This window comes from Salmo trutta, chromosome 33 (assembly GCF_901001165.1).
Source record: "Salmo trutta chromosome 33, fSalTru1.1, whole genome shotgun sequence".
NCBI classification, from domain to species: Eukaryota; Metazoa; Chordata; class Actinopteri; order Salmoniformes; family Salmonidae; genus Salmo; species Salmo trutta.
Genome location: NC_042989.1, coordinates 40,710,431 through 40,734,262, shown reverse-complemented (window position 1 = coordinate 40,734,262; position 23,832 = coordinate 40,710,431). Strand labels below are relative to the sequence as shown.

The 23,832-nt window shown below is 43.6% G+C and overlaps 1 protein-coding gene across 2 annotated transcripts; it reads right to left on the bottom strand.

Annotated features, from left to right (window-relative positions):
* Positions 1-3,462: 3,462 nt before the first annotated feature.
* On the bottom strand, positions 3,463-17,603 carry LOC115173004 (calcineurin B homologous protein 1). 2 transcript variants are annotated; one of them, XM_029730960.1, is made up of 7 exons: positions 17,175-17,600; positions 15,701-15,773; positions 9,397-9,477; positions 7,678-7,805; positions 6,613-6,674; positions 5,216-5,338; positions 3,463-3,645 (listed from the first exon to the last, which is right to left on the bottom strand). In XM_029730960.1, exons 1-7 carry the CDS (start codon positions 17,239-17,241, stop codon positions 3,592-3,594), a joined length of 588 nt encoding a protein of 195 aa, XP_029586820.1. In that variant the 5' UTR covers positions 17,242-17,600; the 3' UTR covers positions 3,463-3,591. The 2 variants fall into 2 exon arrangements, with proteins under 2 accessions (XP_029586820.1, XP_029586821.1); XM_029730961.1 differs by lacking the exons at positions 3,463-3,645; positions 5,216-5,338 and adding an exon at positions 5,365-5,504 and having other exon boundaries at positions 17,175-17,603.
* Between the last annotated feature and the right edge of the window lie 6,229 nt (positions 17,604-23,832).

The window sequence follows — 23,832 nt, the reverse complement described above, 5'->3', positions numbered from 1 at the left end:
AGCCCATCTTCATACCAAAGATGTGTTTAACTAACTTGAGACCACAGCCTGTTCACTTCCTAATATGAACAAATGTCATAGTGGGGCAGAACAATTTATTATGTATTTATTTATTTTATTTATCTTGCTCCTTTGCACCCCAGTATCTCTACTTACACATTCATCTTCTGCACATTCTACCATTCCAGTATTTAATTGCTATATTGTAATTACTTCGCCACTATGGACTATTTATTGCCTTTACCTCCCTTATCTCACCTCATTTGCTCACTTTGTATATAGACTTTTTCTACTGTATTATTGACTGTATGTTTGTTTTACTCCATGTGTAACTCTGTGTTGTTGTATGTGTCACACTGCTTTGCTTTATCTTGGCCAGGTCACAGTTGTAAATGAGAACTTGTTCTCAACTAGCCTACCTGGTTAAATAAAGGTGAAATAAATTAATTAATTAAAAAAACAAGCAAGGTGGGCAGAGCCAAGCAACAGCTAGTGAGATCCTATTGGTGCGTTGTAGCATTTATTTACATATTTCCGTTAGGGAACGCCTACTATGTTAAGTGCGCCTGTGACGTAGCTAAATTTGGACTTCTAAACTACGCAATTTTTTGGGGGGGAAACTTTGGCAAAAGGGTAAAGTCTCTAGACAGATCAATCTGTCTCCATCTTCTCCCACTGCTGCTCACTGGGCTTCCTATCACCACCATATTTGGTAGTGAGTGGAAACGCCAACCAGATGCTACATTACATCCAGTGAAAGGCTCATTTGAGGCTTTTATTTTATTCTGAACCTTTATTTAACTAGGCAAGTCAGTTAAGAACATATTTTTTATTTACTATGACGGACCTACCCCCGGGCCAAACCCGGACGGACGCTGGGTTAATTGCGCGCCGCGCTATGGGACTCCCAATCACGGCCGGTTGTGATACAGCCTGGAATCGAACCAGGGTGTCTGTAGTGACGCCTCAAGCACTGAGACCCCTGCGCCACTCAGGAGTCCATTGCTAAGCTTAAAATATGATATTAGGCCATCCAAATGAAACAAACATAACATTTCATTTTGAGCAAGCATGGCACTTATGTTTTATTTCAATCAAATCAATAAACCATTTTTACAATTTTGTCCTAACATTTCACAAGATAAAATATATATATATAGTACATTTGACTGACGATCACATTTTGATTAATAAAACTAACGGATGAAAAAGAAAATATCTACTTCCAGCATCAAGGAGCAGCTGGTGAACCTATAAAATTATAATTTAAAAAGACAGACCCACAAACACAGAGCTTAATGTACTCTAATATATTAACATTTTACTGGTTGAAATACATAAAGCATACAACAGAAAACAAAATCTAATGCTTTTTTTTCTCCCACCTCTCCATCAGAAGTACCTGGAACTAACCTGATGATAATCAAAACAATGAAAAACATTGTACAGTGTGTATGTTATTAATTCAAGGCTACAATATATCTAGGTTGATTCACAAGGACTCTTAATCTTCTATTGATCATGGACAGACCTGTGTGTGTGTAAATATACTGGTCCTGAGTCTCTGCACCATACAGTCACGAGACCAGAGAGGGTCAGGGCTATGTCAGAGAGGGTCAGGGCTATGTCAGAGAGGGTCAGGGCTATGTCAGAGAGGGTCAGGGCTATGTCAGAGAGGGTCAGGGCTATGTCAGAGAGGGTCAGGGCTATGTCAGAGAGGGTCAGGGCTATGTCTGATACAGTTGAAAATGAAGGTCGTTCCAAATGGCACCGTATTCCCAGGATTAGAGGGATATGAGACCCATAGGGCGCTGGTCTAAAGTTGTACACTATATATAGAGAATAGGGTGCTATTTGGGAAATGGCCAGGTCACTCACTGGCAGTAGTTAGGTAGGTTCACCCGTAAGACAAATAAAAACATCATCATTTGGTTCCCATTTGACCTGTATGATATTGACAGATGAGAGCCAAAAACATGATGAACCGAAAATAATAAAAAAATTATAAAATAAATTGAGTCTGTGTATATTAAATAGTGAGAGACGCCAAGCTCCAATTGCCAGAGGCAGTTCAGGGTACTGTCCCAAATGGCACCCTATTCCCTACATAGTGCACTCCTGTCGACCAGAGCCCTATGGGAATCCTATGGCCCCCAGTCAAAATGAATTCTCCATATAAGGAATAGAGTGCCATTTAGGAAGTAGCCTTGTTTTAGAAAAACAAGTCGTAGCTCAGTGAAGAAGAAGGGACATCGATTCTTGTTAGCGTTAACAACGCCATGCACGTTACTGGAGTGAAATGTCATATATCTGCGTATTCATACTGACAAAGAAAACAGCAACATGTTTCCTCATCATGGAATTGATAAGTTTGCTTAAATAAAAAAAAGAGGCTAAATTTGGCCTGTTCTACCCTGGCTAACAATACATCACAATAACAAAGACATACTTTACCATTACATGGAACGACATCTAACAAACAGGTTTAGGTTTAAAAGTCTAGGTTTGAAAAAGGTGGTATAACTCAGAGCCTTGCTAATAAACACAAGTCTATTTCAACATTGAATGGTCTAAACCATTGAGACCAAACGTCTGAGAGAAGCCGTAGTAGAGACAACAACATAAAACAACCCAAGGCACGCAAGTATTCCCTTTACTTTACAGAGCGGTGCAAGGCAGAACAGACAAGAGACTAAATAATACAAACTATAACCTTATCTAACAAATCCTTGGTCAGAGAGAGAGCATAGTACTGTATGGAGGAGGAGGGGGTCAGAGAGAGAGAGGGGTCAGAGATATAGCATAGTACTGTATGGAGAAGGAGGGGGTCAGAGAGAGAGAGGGGTCAGAGATATAGCATAGTACTGTATGGAGGAGGAGGGGGTCAGAGATAGAGAGAGGGGTCAGAGATATAGCATAGTACTGTATGGAGAGGAGGTCAGAGAAAGAGGGGTCAGAGAGAGAGGGAGGGGTCAGAGAGAGAGCATAGTACTGTATGGAGAGGAGGGGGGGGTCAGAGAGAGAGGGGTCAGAGAGAGATGTAGCATAGTACTGTATGGAGAGGAGGAGGGGTCAGAGGTAGAGGTCAGAGATATAGCATAGTACTGTATGGAGGAGGAGGGGGTCAGAGAGAGAGGGGTCAGAGAGAGAGATATAGCATAGTACTGTATGGAGGAGGAGGGGGGGTCAGAGAGAGAGAGGGGTCAGAGAGAGAGAGGGGTCAGAGAGAGCATAGTACTGTATGGAGGAGGAGGGGGGGTCAGAGAGAGAGGGGTCAGAGATAGAGGGAGGGGTCAGAGATACAGCATAGTACTGTATGGAGGAGGAGGGGGGGTCAGAGAGAGAGGGGTCAGAGATAGAGGGAGGGGTCAGAGAGAGAGGGAGGGGTCAGAGAGAGAGGGAGGGGTCAGAGAGAGAGGGAGGGGTCAGAGATATAGCATAGTACTGTATGGAGGAGGAGGGGTCAGAGAGAGAGGGAGGGGTCAGAGAGAGAGGGAGACACAGCTTCGGTCTTGTTCCAGCGGGCATGGTGGTAAAAGGTCCAGCCAATCAGAGAGACAGTCCTGTCAGGAAGTGCAGCCATTCAGTGTCTCAGTGCAGGAAGCGGATGCTCATCTTCTGTTCAACATCTACCTTCTCCAGAACCTGACGAGGCAAAGAACAGCTTCAGTCATTATCCTCAACAACATGCTATTACTTATGGCTCTATATTCTGTCTACTGCTGGCAGCACCGTTTCACCAGGTCAAACTCTGGGTATATGTAAATGTCCTTGGCAAGTAATGGTGATTCTAATTCTGATTTATTACCATTACATCAGCAATCAACAATTCATTATCAATCACAATACATAACCGTCAACATTGCATTACAGTTGACAGTGCATGTCAAAGCAAAAACCAAGCCATGAGGTTTGAAGGAATTGTCCGTAGAGCTCCGAGACAGGATTGTGTCGAGGCACAGATCGGGGGAAGGGTACCAAAAAATGTCTGCAGCATTGAAGGTCAGTAAGACCACAGTGGCCTCCATCATTCTTAAATGGAAGAAGTTTGGAACCACCAAGACTCTTCCTAGAGCTGGCCGTCCGGCCAAAAACCCGATGGTCACTCTGACAGAGCTCCAGAGTTCCTCTGTGGAGATGGGAGAACCTTCCAGAAGGACATCCATCTCTGCAGCACTCCACCAATCAGGCCTTTATGGTAGAGTGGCCAGACGGAAGCCACTCCTCAGTAAAAGGCACATGACAGTTCGCTTGGAGTTTGCCAAAAGGCTCCTAAAGGACTCTGACCATGAGAAACAATATTCTCTGGTCTGATGAAACCAAGATTGAACTCTTTGGCCTGAATGCCAAGCGTCACGTCTGGAGGAAACCTGGCACCATCCCTACGGTGAAGCATGGTGTTGGCAGCATCATGCTGTGGGGATGTTTTTCAGCAGCAGGGAGACTAGTCAGGATCGAGGGAAAGATGAACAGAGAAAAGTACAGAGAGATCCTTGATGAAAACCTGCTCCAGAGCGCTCAGGACCTCAGACTGGGGCGAAGGTTCACCTTCCAACAGGACCACGACCCTAAGCACACAGCCAAAACATAGTACTGGCTTCAGGACAAGTCTCTGAATGTCTGAGTGGCCCAGCCAAAGCCCTGACTTGAACATCTCTGGAGAGACCTGAAAATAACTGTGCAGTGACACTCCCCATCCAACCTGACAGAGCTTGAGAGGATCTACAGAAGAATGGGAGAAACTTCCCAAATACAGGTGTGCCAAGATTGTAGCGTCATACCCAAGAAGACCTGAGGCTGTAATCGCTGCCAAAGGTGCTTCAACAAAGTACTGAGTAAAGGGTCTGAATACTTATGTAAATGTCATATTTACGTTTTTACCCCCCCCCCCCCCCAAAAAAAAACTTGTTTTTGCTTTGTAATTATGGGGTATTGTGATGTCATTATGGGGTATTGTGATGTCATTATGGGGTATTGTGTGTAGATTGATGAGGGGAAAAAACAATTTAATCAATTTTAGGACTAAGGTTGTAACGTAACAAAATGTGGAAAAAGTCAAGGGGTCTGAATACACTAACTGAACAAATATGAACTGACTTGGCTCACACACTTCTACAAAGTCAGTACTGTAGAACTGACAACAGAATGTATATTCTAGGTTAGTATTAAGTAATGCCCCCCAGGCCCAAACATAAATATGTTGTAATTTTCCAACCTTGATGAACTCATTGAAGGAAATGGAGTTGTCTCCGTTCTGGTCGGCCTCCTGGATGGTCCTATCAGCGATACTGCCCAGCTGCTCGTCAGAGATGTTCACACCAACCATCATCCTGAGAACCTGGAATAAATCACATTCACACCAACCATCATCCTGAGAACCTGGAATAAAATCACATTCACACCAACCATCATCCTGAGAACCTGGAATAAATAATGTTCACACCAACCATCATCCAGAGAACCTGGAATAAAATCACATTCACACCAACCATCATCCTGAGAACCTGGAATAAATAATGTTCACACCAACCATCATTCTGAGAACCTGGAATAAATAATGTTAACACCAACGTTCCCTTGGGTCTAAAGTTGACAGTTTTCTCCAAGTCTTAACAGCAGAGTTGTAAAGTACAAGAGGACACCCTAAATGTACTACACATAAAATGACAAATAATGAGTATAAAGTGAGAGAAGAAGAAAAAAAAAAAAATACTTCAATGTGCTGGTAACATGAAGGGTGCAAAAAATGATTCAGGCTTGAAGTTCCTGTGTTAATAAGCTCTAAGTGGCACAGTCACGGCGTCACGAAGAACGTTTGGCAGCAATGTCGTTTGCAAAACAAGAGATGAGTTTCCACTGAGTCACTGAACCCTGAGATTACAGTGATTGTAGGTCACGTCCCAGACCAGTCAAACAGAGAAGAAGAGCAGGGGTGGATTTATTCATTTAAAAAGTTTATTGGACAAATTCAGGTAGGTCCCTCCCTGTTTTCTTTTGTTTGGTTCCTAGTAATAAAAAATAAAAAAACACCCCAGAGGTCATAGGGCACTGCATAATCAATGACATGGTTTAAACAGGAACTAGGATGGGGACAATGTAATATGACAAAAACAACATTTTGTTGGGGTTGGAAATTTACACAATTGTTTACTGTCCAGGATAAATTCCCTCTCCTTCTCAATGCCAAAAACACTTTGAAATTCCCATAATAAATTATATCCTGAGAAGCAGGGCTCCTGACAAATAAATATTTTCCTCCTTGTCCGTCTGTGCATTAACTTTAATAGGCTCAAATTACACCATGACATGAGGAACAAACCTAAGGACAATTCTCTTTCTGCCTAAGATCTTATTATTCAGCTCTAGGGTCATTTCCTTCACCAGGGGGACAGATACCTCATTCATGTGTGTGCCCCCCCCCCCCCCCCCGATGCAAACTCTTAACTCAAACTACTCCACAACATTCAAGTCCTGATTGTTGAATGAGAAAATGGCGTTGAGGTCTGGTATCAAGAGATTAAGGTGTGTCCCCCCCCACAAAAAAAAAAAAAAAAAGATTTCTAGTGGGGGAACCACGAGAGGGTGTAATTTTAACCCTGACTCTATTCTCACCTGTAGCAGCTCGTCCCGGGAGATCTTATCATCTCTGTCCAGGTCATACAGCTGGAAAGCAACTGGAAGGGGGGGGAGAACGAGAGACAGGAGAAAAGGGGTTTGAGGTCAAATAATCATTTTCAAAATATATTTATATCCATCAGACTGGGAAAGAAGAAGAGTCAGTTGGTATATAGTATTCTTACACCAGGAACGCACAATCCCTCCATCAGTGCTCAGACTGACCGCAATAGGCTGAGAGAGGCTGGACTGAGGGCTTGTAGGCCTGTTGTAAGGCAGGTCCTCACCAGACATCACAGGCAACAATGTTGCCTATGGGCACAAACCCACCGTCGCTGGACCAGACAGGACTGGCAAAAAAGTGCTTTTCACTGACGAGTCGCGGTTTTGTCTCACCAGGGGTGATGGTCGGATTCGCGTTTATCTTCGAAGCAATGAGCGTTACACCGAGGCCTGTACTCTGGAGCGGGATCGATTTGGAGGTGGAGGGTCTGTCATGGTCTGGGGCGATGTGTCACAGCATCATCGGACTGAGCTCGTTGTCATTGCAGGCAATCTCAACGCTGTGCGTTACAGGGAAGACATCCTCCTCCCTCATGTGGGAACTGGGGGAGGAGGATGTCCCCAGTTGGAACCACCTAAGAACTGGCAAATCTGGTGCAGTCCATGCAGTACTTAATGCAGCTGGTGGCCACACCAGATACTGACTGTTACTTTTGATTTTGACCCCCACCCCCTTTGTTTCAGGGACACATTATTCCATTTCTGTTAGTCACATGTCTGTGGAACTTGTTCAGTTTATGTCTCAGTTGTTGAATCTTATGTTCATACAAATATTTACACATGTTAAGTTTGCTGAAAATAAACACAGTTGACAGTGAGAGGACGTTTCTTTTTTTTGTTGCTGAGTTTAGTTCTCTATAGGAAATTGTCAACTGATCTGGGCTGTGTCCCAGATCTGTTTGTGCCGTCTTGACTCCTTGTCACTCATCATTTATTGTCAAGACAGCACAAACAGATCTGGGACTCAGGCTAGGACCCCCACCCTCTAATTAGACTTACAGAGCAGCTTATTGGTCCTGCTGTTGAGAGGTTCAGAGGCAGTGGGATCTTTGTTCTTCTCGTTGTCTTCTATAGGACGGAAGTGAGCCAGGGTCCTCATGAAACCCCTGAAGTTCACCTGGTCCTCACTGAGAGAAAAAAAAACACACAGGCGGGACAACAACAATTACATCAACCAACCAGAGGAGCCTTCATAGACACCGAAGATATTTCTATTTTTAGCTGTATAATTTGCTGAATAGACCTACAGCAAAACAGGTCATTCACATGAGTGGTCATGACTTGAGGTCAGAACACCTTAGACCAATGCTACCTTCTAATATCAGGCCATTCATTGTGGCCCACATGACTAGGGCTGTAGCGGTCATGAATTTTTTAATTATTGTCCCTCCATCAGGCCAATAGGACCTGATGGAGGGACAATAGAGCCCTGAGTACCAGGCCAATAGGACCTGATGGAGGGACAATAGAGCCCTGAGTACCAGGCCAATAGGACCTGATGGAGGGACAATAGAGCCCTGAGTACCAGGCCAATAGGACCTGATGGAGGGACAATAGAGCCCTGAGTACCAGTCCATTAGGACCTGATGGAGGGACAATAGAGCCCTGAGTACCAGGCCAATAGGACCTGATGGAGGGACAATAGAGCCCTGAGTACCAGTCCATTAGGACCTGATGTTGGGACAATAGAGCCCTGAGTACCAGGCCAATAGGACCTGATGGAGGGACAATAGAGCCCTGAGTACCAGGCCAATAGGACCTGATGGAGGGACAATAGAGCCCTGAGTACCAGGCCAATAGGACCTGATGGAGGGATAGTAGAGCCCTGAGCACCAGGCCAATAGGACCTGATGGAGGGACAATAGAGCCCTGAGTACCAGGCCAATAGGACCTGATGGAGGGACAGTAGAGCACTGAGTACCAGGCCAATAGGACCTGATGGAGGGACAATAGAGCCCTGAGTACCAGGCCAATAGGACCTGATGTTGGGACAATAGAGCCCTGAGTACCAGGCCAATAGGACCTGATGGAGGGACAATAGAGCCCTGAGTACCAGGCCAATAGGACCTGATGGAGGGACAATAGAGCCCTGAGTACCAGGCCAATAGGACCTGATGGAGGGACAATAGAGCCCTGAGTACCAGGCCAATAGGATCTGATGGAGGGACAAGTTACTGTGACTCAATGGTCACATGGAATTTGACTGCGGTCATGACTGTTATAAGCCACAGCTAAAATGAATTCGTCTACACACTGGTCGTTTTGGGATTGTAATGATATAGGTCTATCATTATGGGTCTATCATTGCATATGGGTCTATCATTATGGGTCTATCATTATGGGTCTATCATTATGGGTCTATCATTGCATATGGGTCTATCATTGCATATGGGTCTATCATTATGGGTCTATCATTATGGGTCTATCATTATGGGTCTATCATTATGGGTCTATCATTGCATATGGGTCTATTCAAGGCATGTTGTTGAAAAACATGAAACTTTCATGTGAATTTCAAAGACCAGCACAACCGGTCATACACACTTAAACTTTAAACGCATTACAATATAAATAGATTGTTAATGTAGACTCAAACAAAGGAATGTTTACTGTATGCTTAACGTACATTACTAAATGGTTTGTTCTTGTGGTGAGTGACTCGAGTCATAGCTATGTGCATCATTAAAGAAATCAGTGAAGGACACAGAGACAACTCACCCCTCAGGAAAGAAGGCATTGATGATTCTGTCTCCCAGAGGATTGATGGCCAACTCTGGGATCCGTTGGAAATCTTCCCGACTTCACAAACAACAGGAGAGGAGAGGAGAGTTAGAATTGACTCAATGACAACAAAGGGAAGTTTGGACTCTTTTCCAAGGCTGCGTTTACACAGGCAGCCCAATTCTGATCTTTTCCTTCCCCAACTAATAGGTCTTTCGACCAATCACATCAGATCTTTTTCAGTGCTGATCGGATTGGTCAAAATACCAATTAGTGAAACATATATCAGAATTGGGCTGTTTAAACGCAGCCTATAAGTTTGACCCCACTTCCAATCACACACACGATGGATCACAGACCAGCAGATGAGTGGACAGATACTGATATCACTCTGGGTAATGTCTTGTTGAAACGATATGACATATCACTCTGGGTAATGTCTTGTTAAAACGATATGACATATCACTCTGGGTAATGTCTTGTTGAAACGATATGACATATCACTCTGGGTAATGTCTTGTTGAAACGATATGACATATCACTCTGGGTAATGTCTTGTTGAAACGATATGACATATCACTCTGGGTAATGTCTTGTTAAAACGATATGACATATCACTCTGGGTAATGTCTTGTTGAAATGATATACAGTTGAAGTCAGAAGTTTACATACACTCAGGTTGGAGTCATTAAAACTCGTTATTCAACCACTCCACAAATTTCTTGTTAACAAACTATAGTTTTGGCAAGTCGGTTTGTGCAGGACACACGTAATTTTCCCAACAATTCTTTACAGACGGATTATTTCACTGTATCACAATTCCAGTGAGTAAGAAGTTTACATACACCAAGTTGACTGTGCCTTTAAACAGCTTGGAAAATTCCAGAATTATGTCATGGCTTTGGAAGCTTCTGATAGGCTAATTAACATCATTTAGGTCAATTGGAGGTGTACCTGTGGATGTATTTCAAGGCCAGCCTTCAAACTCAGTGCCTCTTTGCTTGACATCATAGGAAAATCAAAAGAAATCAGCCAAGACCTCAGAAATAAAATTGTAGACCTCCACAAGTCTGGTTCCTCCTTGGGAGCAATTTCCAAACGCCTGAAGGTACCACATTCATCTGAACAAACAATAGTACGCAAGTATAAACACCATGGGACCACGCAGCCGTCACACCGCTCAGGAAGGAGACGCGTTCTGTCTCTTAGAGTTGACTGTACTTTGGTGCGAAAAGTGCAAATCAATCCCAGAACAGCAGCAAAGGGCCTTGTGCAGATGCTGGAGGAAACAGGTACAAAAAAATCTATACCCACAGTAAAACGAGTCCTATATCGACATAACCTGAAAGGCCGCTCAGCAAGGAAGAAGCCACTGCTCCAAAACCGTCATAAAAAGCCAGACTACGGTTTGCAACTGCTCATGGGGACAAAGATAGTACTTTTTGGAGAAATGTCCTCTGGTCTGACGAAACAAAAATAGAACTGTTTGGCCATAATGACCATCGTTCTGTTTGGAGGAAAAAGGGGGAGGCTTGCAAGCCGAAGAACACCGTCCCAACCGTGAAGCACGGGGGTGGCAGCATCATGTTGTGGGGGTGCTTTGCTGCAGGAGGGTCTGGTGCACTTCACAAAATAGATGGCATCATGAGGATGGAAAATTCTGTGGATATATTGAAGCAACATCTCAAGACATCAGTCAGGAAGTTAAAGCTTGGTCGCAAATGGGTCTTCCAAATGGACAATGACCCCAAGTATACTTCCAAAGTTCTGGCAAAATGGTTTAAGGACAACAAAGTCAAGGTATTGGAGTGGCCATCACAAAACCCTGACCTCAATCCCATAGAACATTTGTGGGCAGAACTGAAAAAGTGTGTGCGAGCATGGAGGCCTACAAACCTGACTCAGTTACACCAGCTCTGTCAGGAGGAATGGGCCAAAATTCACCCAACTTATTGTGGGAAGCTTGTGGAAGGCTACCCAAAACGTTTGACCCAAGTTAAACAATTTAAAGGCAATGCTACCAAATACTAATTGAGTGTATGTAAACTTCTGACCCACTGGGAATGTGATAAAAGAAATAACAGCTGAAATAAATCATTTTCTCTACTATTATTCTGACATTTCAAATTCTTAAAATAAAATGGTGATCCTAACTGACCTAACACTGGGAATTTTAACTAGGATTAAATGTTAGGAACTGTGAAAAACTGAGTTTAAACGTATTTGGCTAAGGTGTATGTAAACTTCCGACTTCAACTGTATGCCACTCTGGGTAATGTCTATTATATGCCACTGGGTAATGTCTTGTTGAAATGATATCTCCACTGCTAGCCCCACTGTATACCCCAATACAGACTGGACGCTAGACCCACTGTTTACCGCAATACAGACTGGACGCTAGCTCCACTGTATACCCCAATATAGACCATGCCAGCTCCACTGTATACCCCAATATAGACCATGCCAGCTCCACTGTATACCCCAATATAGACCATGCTAGCTCCACTGTATTCCCCAATATAGACCATGCTAGCTCCACTGTACACCCCAATACAGACTGGATGCTAGCTCCACTGTACACCCCAATACAGACTGGATGCTAGCTCCACTGTACACCCCAATACAGACTGGATGCTAGCTCCACTGTACACCCCAATACAGACTGGATGCTAGCTCCACTGTACACCCCAATACAGACTGGATGCTAGCTCCACTGTATACCCCAATACCGACTGGATGCTAGCTCCACTGTGTACCCCAATACCGACTGCATGCTAGCTCCCCTATGTACCCCAATATAGACTGCATGCTAGCTCCACTGTATACCCCAATATAGACTGCATGCTAGCTCCACTGTATACCCCAATATAGACTGCATGCTAGCTCCACTGTATACCCCAATATAGACCGCATGCTAGCTCCACTGTATACCCCAATATAGACCATGCTAGCTCCAATGTATACCCCAATATAGCCCATGCTAGCTCCACTGTATACCCCAATACAGGCCATGCTAGCTCCACTGTATACCCCAATATAGACCATGCTAGCTCCACTGTATACCCCAATATAGACTGCATGCTAGCTCCACTGTATACCCCAATAGAGACTGCATGCTAGCTCCACTGTATACCCCAATATAGACTGCATGCTAGCTCCACTGTATACCCCAATATAGACCATGCTAGCTCCACTGTATACCCCAATATAGACCATGCTAGCTCCACTGTATACCCCAATATAGACCATGCTAGCTCCACTGTATACCCCAATATAGACCATGCTAGCTCCACTGTATACCCCAATATAGGCCATGCTAGCTCCACTGTATACCCCAATATAGACCATGCTAGCTCCACTGTATACCCCAATATAGACCATGCTAGCTCCACTGTATACCCCAATATAGACCATGCTAGCTCCACTGTATACCCCAATATAGACCATGCTAGCTCCACTGTATACCCCAATATAGACCATGCTAGCTCCACTGTATACCCCAATATAGACCATGCTAGCTCCACTAACGTGTACATGACGTGGCTGTAGTGTTGTGGCAACTGATGAATGATTAAGACAAGTCATCTTGGATTCACCAAACCAGCTTTAAAATGTAAAAAAATAAAAATAAAAAAAATAATAATAAATAAATAAATAAATAAATTCAAAAAAATTCAGGCCCAGCCCCACTGTATATCCCAATACAGACTGGATGCTTCATTGAGAGGACACAGAAAACACACACGTGTTGTGTGTAAACAGACAAAGTGGTGCAGTTACATTTCAGTATTATATCTGGTTAAATGACCCCCACCCAGTTTAACTTCTTACGACACCAATCCCGTTAGGGGGCAGTATTTTCACTTTCGGATGAAATACGTGCCCATATTAAACTGCCTCCTACTCAAACTCAGAAGCTAGGTTATGCATATTATTAGTAGATATGGATAGAAAACACTCTGAAGTTTCTAAAACTGTTTGAATGATGTCTGTGAGTATAACAGAACTCATATGGCAGGCAAAAACCTGAGAAAAATCCAACCAGGAAGTGTGGAAATCGTAGTAGTGACATCATTTCATAGATAGACTGGATAAATGGGGTTAATGTGTGGCTTGAATCCAGGAGGTTTCTTTCTGCATAGTGGGTGAAAACTATGGAGCCTAGTCCACTCAGAGAGAGAGAGAACAGAGCTGTAGTTGAACTGTGATGGGATTAAAAGTGACTGTTTGTTTTTCCTCTGAAGGTCAGCGAGCAATCGAGAACTCAAGAGGTCAATCACACGGTCTTCCATGTCTGTTTGCAACGTAGTGTTTATTTGCTGTCACTCACACATACACTAGATGTGGAAATAAAAGGACTACATAGTGAGGTCCATGACACGCAAGTGCTGCTGTTCATATCGGAAACAGTCTTGTCAGACTCAGGTCAAAACAACCTGGTTCTTCTAGACACAGCTTACCCAATGACACTGACACACACACTGACACACACACTGACACACACACACACACACACACACACACACACACACACACACACACACACACACACACACACACACACACCCCTAGTATGGGTAGTAGGGTACTGCAGGCAACGCCCGAGCCAAGAGTGATGCATCTTGGGAAGCCTCTTGACCAAAGGAGTATTGTGTTCACAGACCAGAGGTCGAGGTGACAAACTTCAAAATCACATCAGCTCAGAACATTCTGTACTTACATGGTCACGTGCCTCTAAAGCGATACTCACTGGCATGGAGGCATACTGTGTTCTTACACACATTGCCAAATTTCCTCTGATGGTCATAGAGAAGTAATGTGGGCACGAAAGGCAATCATGAACACAGTACAAGTAAATGTCTTACAGCTGTCTCACATCCTCAATACTCTCTTCGTTTGTGGTTAGATACCATAACCAATAGAACAGCAAGCTATTGGCATAAATCAACTATTTTCTATTGGACAAAATTAGCTCTCATTTAAATGAACTGTAAATCATTTACAATGCCTCCTAGGGCTGGGAATTCCCAGGAACCTCAACGTAGGATATTATCACCGTGCTTAGGTGCTGTTACGATATGAACTCTGATTCTAAATGAATAGTGATTCTAAATGAATAGTGATTCTAAATGTATTCTGACTCTACACCAATGTATAGCGACTCTACACCAATGTATAGCGACTCTACACCAATGTATAGCGACTCTACACCAATGTATAGCGACTCTACACCAATGTATAGCGACTCTACACCAATGTATAGCGACTCTACACCAATGTATAGTGACTCTACTTGTATTCTGATTCTATATGAATTGCGATTCGATACTGTGACTTGATGTTCCAAACATATTGTTCACTATATCTGCTATAGAGAGACAAGAGAGAGCATAAGAAAACGAAAATAAGGTAAATAAGTGCTGAAAACATGTCTCACTATTTAAAACGATGGAGAACAAGCTATAGGATTAAAAATAGCTTTGGCTAACACTACCTACAATTGCAAACTATATATACACATTTTAAAACAATATTTGGAGTCAAATATCGATTTAATATCGTCCAAAAATAATATTGCAACTATGGATTTTTCCCCTCCCTTCACTAATGCCTCCCCTCCCACAGAGAGTCACAGGACATCACAAATTCCCCTTTTCCACCTTTCTGTGTAGGCCTATTGTGTCGTGGCTATGACTTGAGTGTTTGGCTGTAAGTCTGAGGGTGTGTTCGTAAATTCAATCTGGACTGCAAGAGAGCGTTCAGAAAGCGCTCTGGGCGTTGGTAAATTCAGAGCTTTTCGCTCTCTGAGCGTTCGGAGTGCACACTGGACACTCTGGCCAAGGATTTGGGTTGATCCAATCGTTCTGACCTCACAACGGCAGTCAAGCACCCAAGCTAACAGGCTAACGTTGGCTAGCTACTTCCAGACACAATACTTCACTCTGACCATTTTACTCCCCCTAGCAGAGCTGGTTATGCTGTTTTCATGTTATCCAGAGCGTTGGTCACTGTGCTGCTGGCAACAATTTAATGATTATTTTTTTGCCGATGTTTACTGACACCGGCCGTATTCAACGGGTGTTGAGTGTTCGTAAATTCATCAGTTATTCTGCCCTCTGGCGCACTCAGACGAGAGTGCTCTGAAAATCAGAGTAGACAGCCAAAGTGAATTTACGAAAGCACCCTGAGTGTTTCATCAAGCTTGTTGTGTGTGTGTGTGTGTGTGTGTGTGTGTGTGTGTGTGTGTGTGTGTGTGTGTGTGTGTCCCAGTGGCATTGCATGATGGGGCTGTTGTCTGTACCTGAGCGTGCCGTTCTCTCCTTTGTCCAAGCTGGTAAAGCGACTGTAGAGCCGGGTGATCTGGCTGTGGGAAACTGCAAAGAAACACACCATGTTAGTGACAGGATTGTTGGGATCATGCTTTTAAAAAAGGTCTCAGTGTACAAACAACATTTCTACACAGGACTACGATAATGTAAAGGAGTAAAAGATTGATAGCTTGTCCATACTTTGAGGGTAGTTTGTTTCATTGTTGTGATCCACTGGACTAAACGCACATGTCATGACTGAGTAGAGCTTTCTCTGGTTACAATAATGACATGGCTCTGCTCAAGTCACAGATCAGGAAAACAGCAGAGAAACCCAAAACTCACCGTCACTAGGCATAACATACCACAACACCAATATAGATACACAACATGACCAAAAGTATGTGGACACCTTCTCGTCGAACATCTCATTCCAAAATCATGGGTGTTAATATGGAGTTGGTCCCCCCTTTGCTGCTATAACAGCCTCCACTCTTCTGGGAAGGCTTTCCACTACATGTTGGAACATTGCTGTGGGGGACTTGTTTCCATTCAGCCACAAGAGCATTAGTGAGGTCTGGCACTGAAACAGGAAAGGGCCTTCCTCAAACTGTTGCCACAATGTCATTGTATGCTGTAGCGTTAAAATTTCCCTTCACTGGAACTAAGGGGTCTAGCCTGAACCATGAAAAACAGCCCCAGACCATTATTTTCTCATCCACCAAACTTTACAGTTGGCACTACGCATTGGGGCAGGTAGCGTTCTCCAAACCCAGATTCGTCCGTCGGAGTGGCAGATGGTGAAGCGTGATTCATCACTCCAAAGAACCCATTTCCACTGCTCCAGAGTCAAATGGTGGCAAGCTTTACATCACTGCAGCCGACACTTGGCATTGAGCATGGTGATCTTAGGCTTGTGTGCGGCTGCTCGGCCATGGAAACCCATCTCATGAAGCTCCAGACAAACAGTTATTGTGCTGACGTTGCTTCCAGAGGCAGTTTGGAACCCGGTAGTGAGTGTTGCAACCGATCGGTTGTGTGGCTTACCACTTCACGGCTGAGCCGTTGTTGCTCCTTGACGTTTCCACTTCCCAATAACAGCACTTACAGCTGACCGGGGAAGCTCTAGCAGGGAAGAAATTTGACAAACTGACTTGATGGAAATGTTTCATCCTAGCTCTTCAGTATGGGCCATTCTCCTGCCAATGTTTACCTATAGAGATTGTATGGCTGTGTGCTCGATTTAATACACCTGTCAGCAACGGGTGTGGCTGAAATAGCCGAATCCACTCATTTGAAGGGGTGTCCACATACTTTTGTATATATAGTTTAACTAGTTATGTGAAATAACAACGTGCTTTGATATTACAAGATAATGAGAGTTTGTCATTAACGACTAGTTGGCCCCACACACACACACACAAACAAACAAACACGCTTTGGTAAAAGTGGAAAACTCAAACTCACAGCCTGTCTCCTTTTTGATTTCTTCAATCTCCTCTTCTCTCAGTAATGTCGATGCTCTGGATCCCATTGTAAAGTCCTTCCTTCACAACAAAAACTAAAAATGCCTAACGACGGTAACAAGTTTGACGCGGTTTCGAAAGAGATTTGTTAGCTAACGTTAGCTGATTCGTGCTAGCTAGCGGAACAAAACAAAACAAACTGGATACACGAAACAAGCTAGCAATTTCGTAACGTTACGATAGTCAACGTTGAATTCAACTGTCTACCGTTAATCATTTCCTTGTAATCGGTTTTTTTGTTGTGATTATTCCTAGTTAGCCCTGGGAAACAGCCGACGGGACAGCTGTCAGTTTGCTCTGTTCAACACTATGGAGAGAGGACAGGGTCAGTTTGCTCTGTTCAACACTATGGAGAGAGAACAGGGTCAGTTTGCTCTGTTCAACACTATGGAGAGAGGACAGGGTCAGTTTGCTCTGTTCAACACTATGGAGAGAGAACAGGGTCAGTTTGCTCTGTTCAACACTATGGAGAGAGAACAGGGTCAGTTTGCTCTGTTCAACACTACGGAGAGAGAACAGGGTCAGTTTGCTCTGTTCAACACTACGGAGAGAGAACAGGGTCAGTTTGCTCTGCTCAACACTACGGAGAGAGAACAGGGTCAGTTTGCTCTGTTCAACACTATGGAGAGAGAACAGGGTCAGTTTGCTCTGTTCAACACTATGGAGAGAGAACAGGGTCAGTTTGCTCTGTTCAACACTATGGAGAGAGGACAGGGTCAGTTTGCTCTGTTCAACACTACGGAGAGAGGACAGGGTCAGTTTGCTCTGTTCAACACTATGGAGAGAGAACAGGGTCAGTTTGCTCTGTTCAACACTATAGAGAGAGAACAGGGTCAGTTTGCTCTGCTCAACACTACGGAGAGAGAACAGGGTCAGTTTGCTCTGTTCAACACTATGGAGAGAGAACAGGGTCAGTTTGCTCTGTTCAACACTATGGAGAGAGGACAGGGTCAGTTTGCTCTGTTCAACACTATGGAGAGAGGACAGGGTCAGTTTGCTCTGTTCAACACTATGGAGAGAGGACAGGGTCAGTTTGCTCTGTTCAACACTATGGAGAGAGGACAGGGTCAGTTTGCTCTGTTCAACACTATGGAGAGAGAACAGGGTCAGTTTGCTCTGTTCAACACTATGGAGAGAGAACAGGGTCAGTTTGCTCTGTTCAACACTATGGAGAGAGAACAGGGTCAGTTTGCTCTGCTCAACACTATGGAGAGAGGACAGGGTCAGTTTGCTCTGTTCAACACTATGGAGAGAGAACAGGGTCAGTTTGCTCTGTTCAACACTATGGAGAGAGAACAGGGTCAGTTTGCTCTGCTCAACACTACGGAGAGAGAACAGGGTCAGTTTGCTCTGTTCAACACTATGGAGAGAGAACAGGGTCAGTTTGCTCTGCTCAACACTACGGAGAGAGGACAGGGTCAGTTTGCTCTGTTCAACACTACGGAGAGAGGACAGGGTCAGTTTGCTCTGTTCAACACTACGGAGAGAGGACAGGGTCAGTTTGCTCTGTTCAACACTACGGAGAGAGGACAGGGTCAGTTTGCTCTGTTCAACACTACGGAGAGAGGACAGGGTCAGTTTGCTCTGTTCAACACTACGGAGAGAGGACAGGGTCAGTTTGCTCTGTTCAACACTACGGAAAGAGGACAGCTGTCAGTTTGCTCTGTTCAACACTACGGAGAGAGAACAGGGTCAGTTTGCTCTGTTCAACACTACGGAGAGAGAACAGGGTCAGTTTGCTCTGCTCAACACTACGGAGAGAGAACAGGGTCAGTTTGCTCTGCTCAACACTGGAGAGAGAACAGGGTCAGTTTGCTCTGCTCAACACTATGGAGAGAGAACAGGGTCAGTTTGCTCTGCTCAACACTATGGAGAGAGAGAACAGGGTCAGTTTGCTCTGTTCAACACTATGGAGAGAGGACAGGGTCAGTTTGCTCTGTTCAACACTACGGAGAGAGAACAGGGTCAGTTTGCTCTGTTCAACACTACGGAGAGAGAACAGGGTCAGTTTGCTCTGTTCAACACTACGGAGAGAGAACAGGGTCAGTTTGCTCTGTTCAACACTACGGAGAGAGGACAGCTGTCAGTTTGCTCTGTTCAACACTACGGAGAGAGAACAGGGTCAGTTTGCTCTGTTCAACACTACGGAGAGAGAACAGGGTCAGTTTGCTCTGCTCAACACTACGGAGAGAGGACAGGGTCAGTTTGCTCTGCTCAACACTGGAGAGAGAACAGGGTCAGTTTGCTCTGCTCAACACTATGGAGAGAGAACAGGGTCAGTTTGCTCTGCTCAACACTATGGAGAGAGAGAACAGGGTCAGTTTGCTCTGTTCAACACTATGGAGAGAGGACAGGGTCAGTTTGCTCTGTTCAACACTATGGAGAGAGAACAGGGTCAGTTTGCTCTGTTCAACACTACGGAGAGAGAACAGGGTCAGTTTGCTCTGTTCAACACTACGGAGAGAGAACAGGGTCAGTTTGCTCTGTTCAACACTACGGAGAGAGGACAGGGTCAGTTTGCTCTGTTCAACACTATGGAGAGAGAACAGGGTCAGTTTGCTCTGTTCAACACTATGGAGAGAGGACAGGGTCAGTTTGCTCTGTTCAACACTATGGAGAGAGGACAGGGTCAGTTTGCTCTGTTCAACACTACGGAGAGAGAACAGGGTCAGTTTGCTCTGTTCAACACTATGGAGAGAGAACAGGGTCAGTTTGCTCTGTTCAACACTATGGAGAGAGAACAGGGTCAGTTTGCTCTGCTCAACACTATGGAGAGAGAACAGGGTCAGTTTGCTCTGTTCAACACTATGGAGAGAGAACAGGGTCAGTTTGCTCTGTTCAACACTATGGAGAGAGAACAGGGTCAGTTTGCTCTGCTCAACACTATGGAGAGAGAACAGGGTCACGCCTGATGCCCAGATTCATGACTTGAGTCGAATAGAGACGAAATGATTCATTTTCCTACATAATTATAAATAAGATTTGTTTTCAGAGTGATTACAATTGCACTAGAATTGTTTATTTTTTAAATATTTATTATTTTTTAATATATTTTTTGTTTGTTCCAGTATTTTCTCATTAATACCTGCGTTCTGTTTTGCTGTAATGTTTTGATGTAAGAATGTAAATTGTTGATCTGTATTTTGAATTAATAATAATAATAATAAAAAAAAGAAGAAAAAAAAGAGACCAAATGATTCGGTTCAGTCAGTCGTCCCGATGAGCACTTCAACGCTGCGATTGGGTTGGTCTTCATTTAAGGTTAGAGTTATGCATACGTTTAGCAGTGTGGTTAAACTCATGGTTTAAGGTTCAAATCTGAATTTTAAAAAGATAAATTGTAGGAACAGGCGGAGTTTAGGCAATAATTCAGACTTAGTGGCTGTGGTAACTGGTGAAACCCCGTGATTTTACGACACACTCCAGTACAGTAGGTGGCGGCACCTGTTAGCGGACCGCCATAATATTATAGAAGAAGAGCCTTTCGCTGAGCACCTCGACACGACACGGTTAAACTGGTCATTCGCAACGGTTTGCGAATTGGCATGTCACGGTGACCAATATTACAAGGTATTTCTCCCTCGCCCATCTAAATAAACATCACTTTCTTTTACAAATTTTAACTAGCGCCATGCTGCTGTTTTTTTTTAACCAAGCAAGTCAGTTAAGAACACATTCTTATTTACAATGACGGCCTAGTGGGTTAACTGCCTTGTTCACATTTTTACCTTGTCAGCTCTGGGATTCAATCTCGCCAACCTTTCGGTTACAAGTCCAACACTCTAACCATGTAACCTGTTGTTGCCAGCATAAACTAGATTGTTGGGAAGGCCTCATCAGGACCACCTCTATGGTATATTGGCGATTATAAACGGGGTGGTTCGAGCCCTGAATGCTGATTGGCTGACAGCTGTGAACGACGCAACACGGAGTTAGTTGCCATATACACAACACCTCCTCTGGCCTTATTGCTTAATTGCACAATTTAATGTACATTCCGCTACCTACTGGGAAGGATCAAAGCAGGATTCCTCCAACAACAACAAAAAACCCAGAACTAACTACATATATCAATGGAGGCTGCTGAGGGGAGGACAGAACGGCTCATAATAATGACTGGAGTGAATAGAATGGTATCAAACACACCATGAATACTTTCTGAAGACACTGTAGTTATTGTTATTTATTTATTTATTTATTTCACCTTTATTTAACCAGGTAGGCTAGTTGAGAACAAGTCCTTTATTTAACCAGGTAGGCAAGTTGAGAACAAGTCCTTTATTTAACCAGGTAGGCAAGTTGAGAACAAGTTCTCATTTACAACTGCGACCTGGCCAAGATAAAGCAAAGCAGTTCGACAACATACAACAACACAGAGTTACACATGGAGTAAAACAAACATACAGTCAATAATACAGTAGAAAAATAAGTCTATATACAATGTGAGCAAATGAGGTGAGATAAGGGAGGTAAAGGCAAAGACGGCCATGGTGGCAAAGTAAATACAATATAGCTAGTTAAACACTGGAATGCACAGGCTATGCATTGAAAAGTGTGACTTGGGCCAGCAGCAAATCACCCAGCATCCCACTGCTGCTTTGGCTCTGAAGCTAAGCAGGGTTGGTCCAGGGACTGACCCCCTGGATGGGAGACCAGATGCTGTTGGAATCCAAGTCGAAGAAATCATTTTTTTTTTTTTTTACTCCTAACTCAGGATTTGTTTAATCCTCCTGATTAAAATGTGTTCCCATTCCTTTAGAATGTAGTTCTCCAGGAGATAATAGGTGAATCACTTCAATGCAGATTTTCAATGCCGGAATTCAAAAGAAAAGAATCTGGCCAGCTAGACTTTGTTGATGGCAAAATCAATGTGGAAGAATAGACATTTGATTGACATCTGTGCACAATTTCTTATCTGGTTCTTCATTGGAGGTTCAAAATGACTGGGATAAAACAAATTGGTAATTTGCTTTATCAGTAACCAGCAGCATACCACTGCTGGCTTGCTTCTAAAGCTAAGCAGGGTTGGTCCCTGGATGGAAGACCAGATGCTGCTGGAAGTGGTGTTGGGAGGGTCAATAGGAGGCACTCTTTCCTCTGGTCTAAAAAAAATATCCCAATGCCCCAGGGCAGTGATTGGGGACATTGCCCTGTGTAGGGTGCTGTCTTTCAGATGGGATGTTAAACGGGTGTCCTGACTCTCTGTGGTCACTAAAGATCCCATGGTTCTTATTGTAAGAGTAGGGGTGTCAACCCCGGTGTCCTGGCTAAACTCTGAATCTGTCCCTCATACCATCACGGCCACCTAATCATCCCAATTGGCTCATTCATCCCCCCTGTAACTATTCCCCAGGTCGTTGCTGTAAATGAGAATGTGTTCTCAATCAACATACCTGGTAGAATAATGGTTAAATTAAATACATTTACAAAAAAACAACATGTGTAATAGGTTGTACAGCCTGTAAATTGAAGACAATCTAAAAGTCAGCAATACAAAGACACGTCTGAACAGAGGTTTTATTTATCCATTTCCAAGAGTGAACATTTTATACAAAATTGTCCTCGTTTGCAATTGCTGCAGTCCGCTCCTCAAACTCAAGTCCTACAATGCGTTCCACCGGCTCCTTCCACAACTAAACGGGTCTATTTGGTATCCTAGATACCCATTCAGAAACTTCACCTTTAAAAAGAGCATCAGCTCTTTACTGTATCTGACGATATAGACGTCTGTTGCATCTTTCCTCAGCAAAACCAGGTACAGCAGCTGTATCATTTAACTCAAACAATCCTAATATGATTTTTAAATAATGACTCACGACAGAAGACAAACAATTATTTGACTCTGGCAATATCTTAATTAAACCTTGACTAGATATAGAAGGTACCGACGGCGAGAGCAATGAATAATAGTCCACAGAAATCATTTTCTAGCTGTTTTAGACCGTCCAGGTTATATTTCAAAATCCGTGTGACAACATCAACATAACCCAATCTCCTGTTTTTAAAGGATCAGGGTATGTTGCAGATCATACGTGATGCTGTAGGATTCAACCTCCAGGTCAGTCTCGTGCAGGGGTGAAGTTCCTCCTAGGTACAGATCTAGGATCTGCTTCCCATTCTACAAATCATAAACTTAACCATTAGTGGGGAAAAAAGCAGAACTGACATAAGATCAGCAACTAGGTGGACTTCACCCTACTCCAGCAGAGCGACCAGCAGAGCGACCAGCAGAGCGACCAGCAGAGCTGACAACCAAGTGGGCAAACTGGCTCCTGATCTCCTCTCATTAGTGTTCATAGAAATCAGAACAGTAAAAAAAAAACAAAAAAAAACATTCTCATAATTTTTTTAATATATTTTTTTTAAACGCTCACAGGGATATAGTGAAATTCATCATAAAAACACATCTTTAACATGTCTCATTAAAACCGGGGGGGAAAAAAACAAGTTTGAAACCAAAGCTATTAGAAGAAGAGAGTAGCGATAAAAAAAAAAGAGATTCAAACTTGATTCCTTGTCAGTGAAAAGACAAGACTGGTCTTCTCAGACCCTCCTATCTGCGGTCACAGGAATCTGATCTCAGAGGGGTGTTTGTCTCT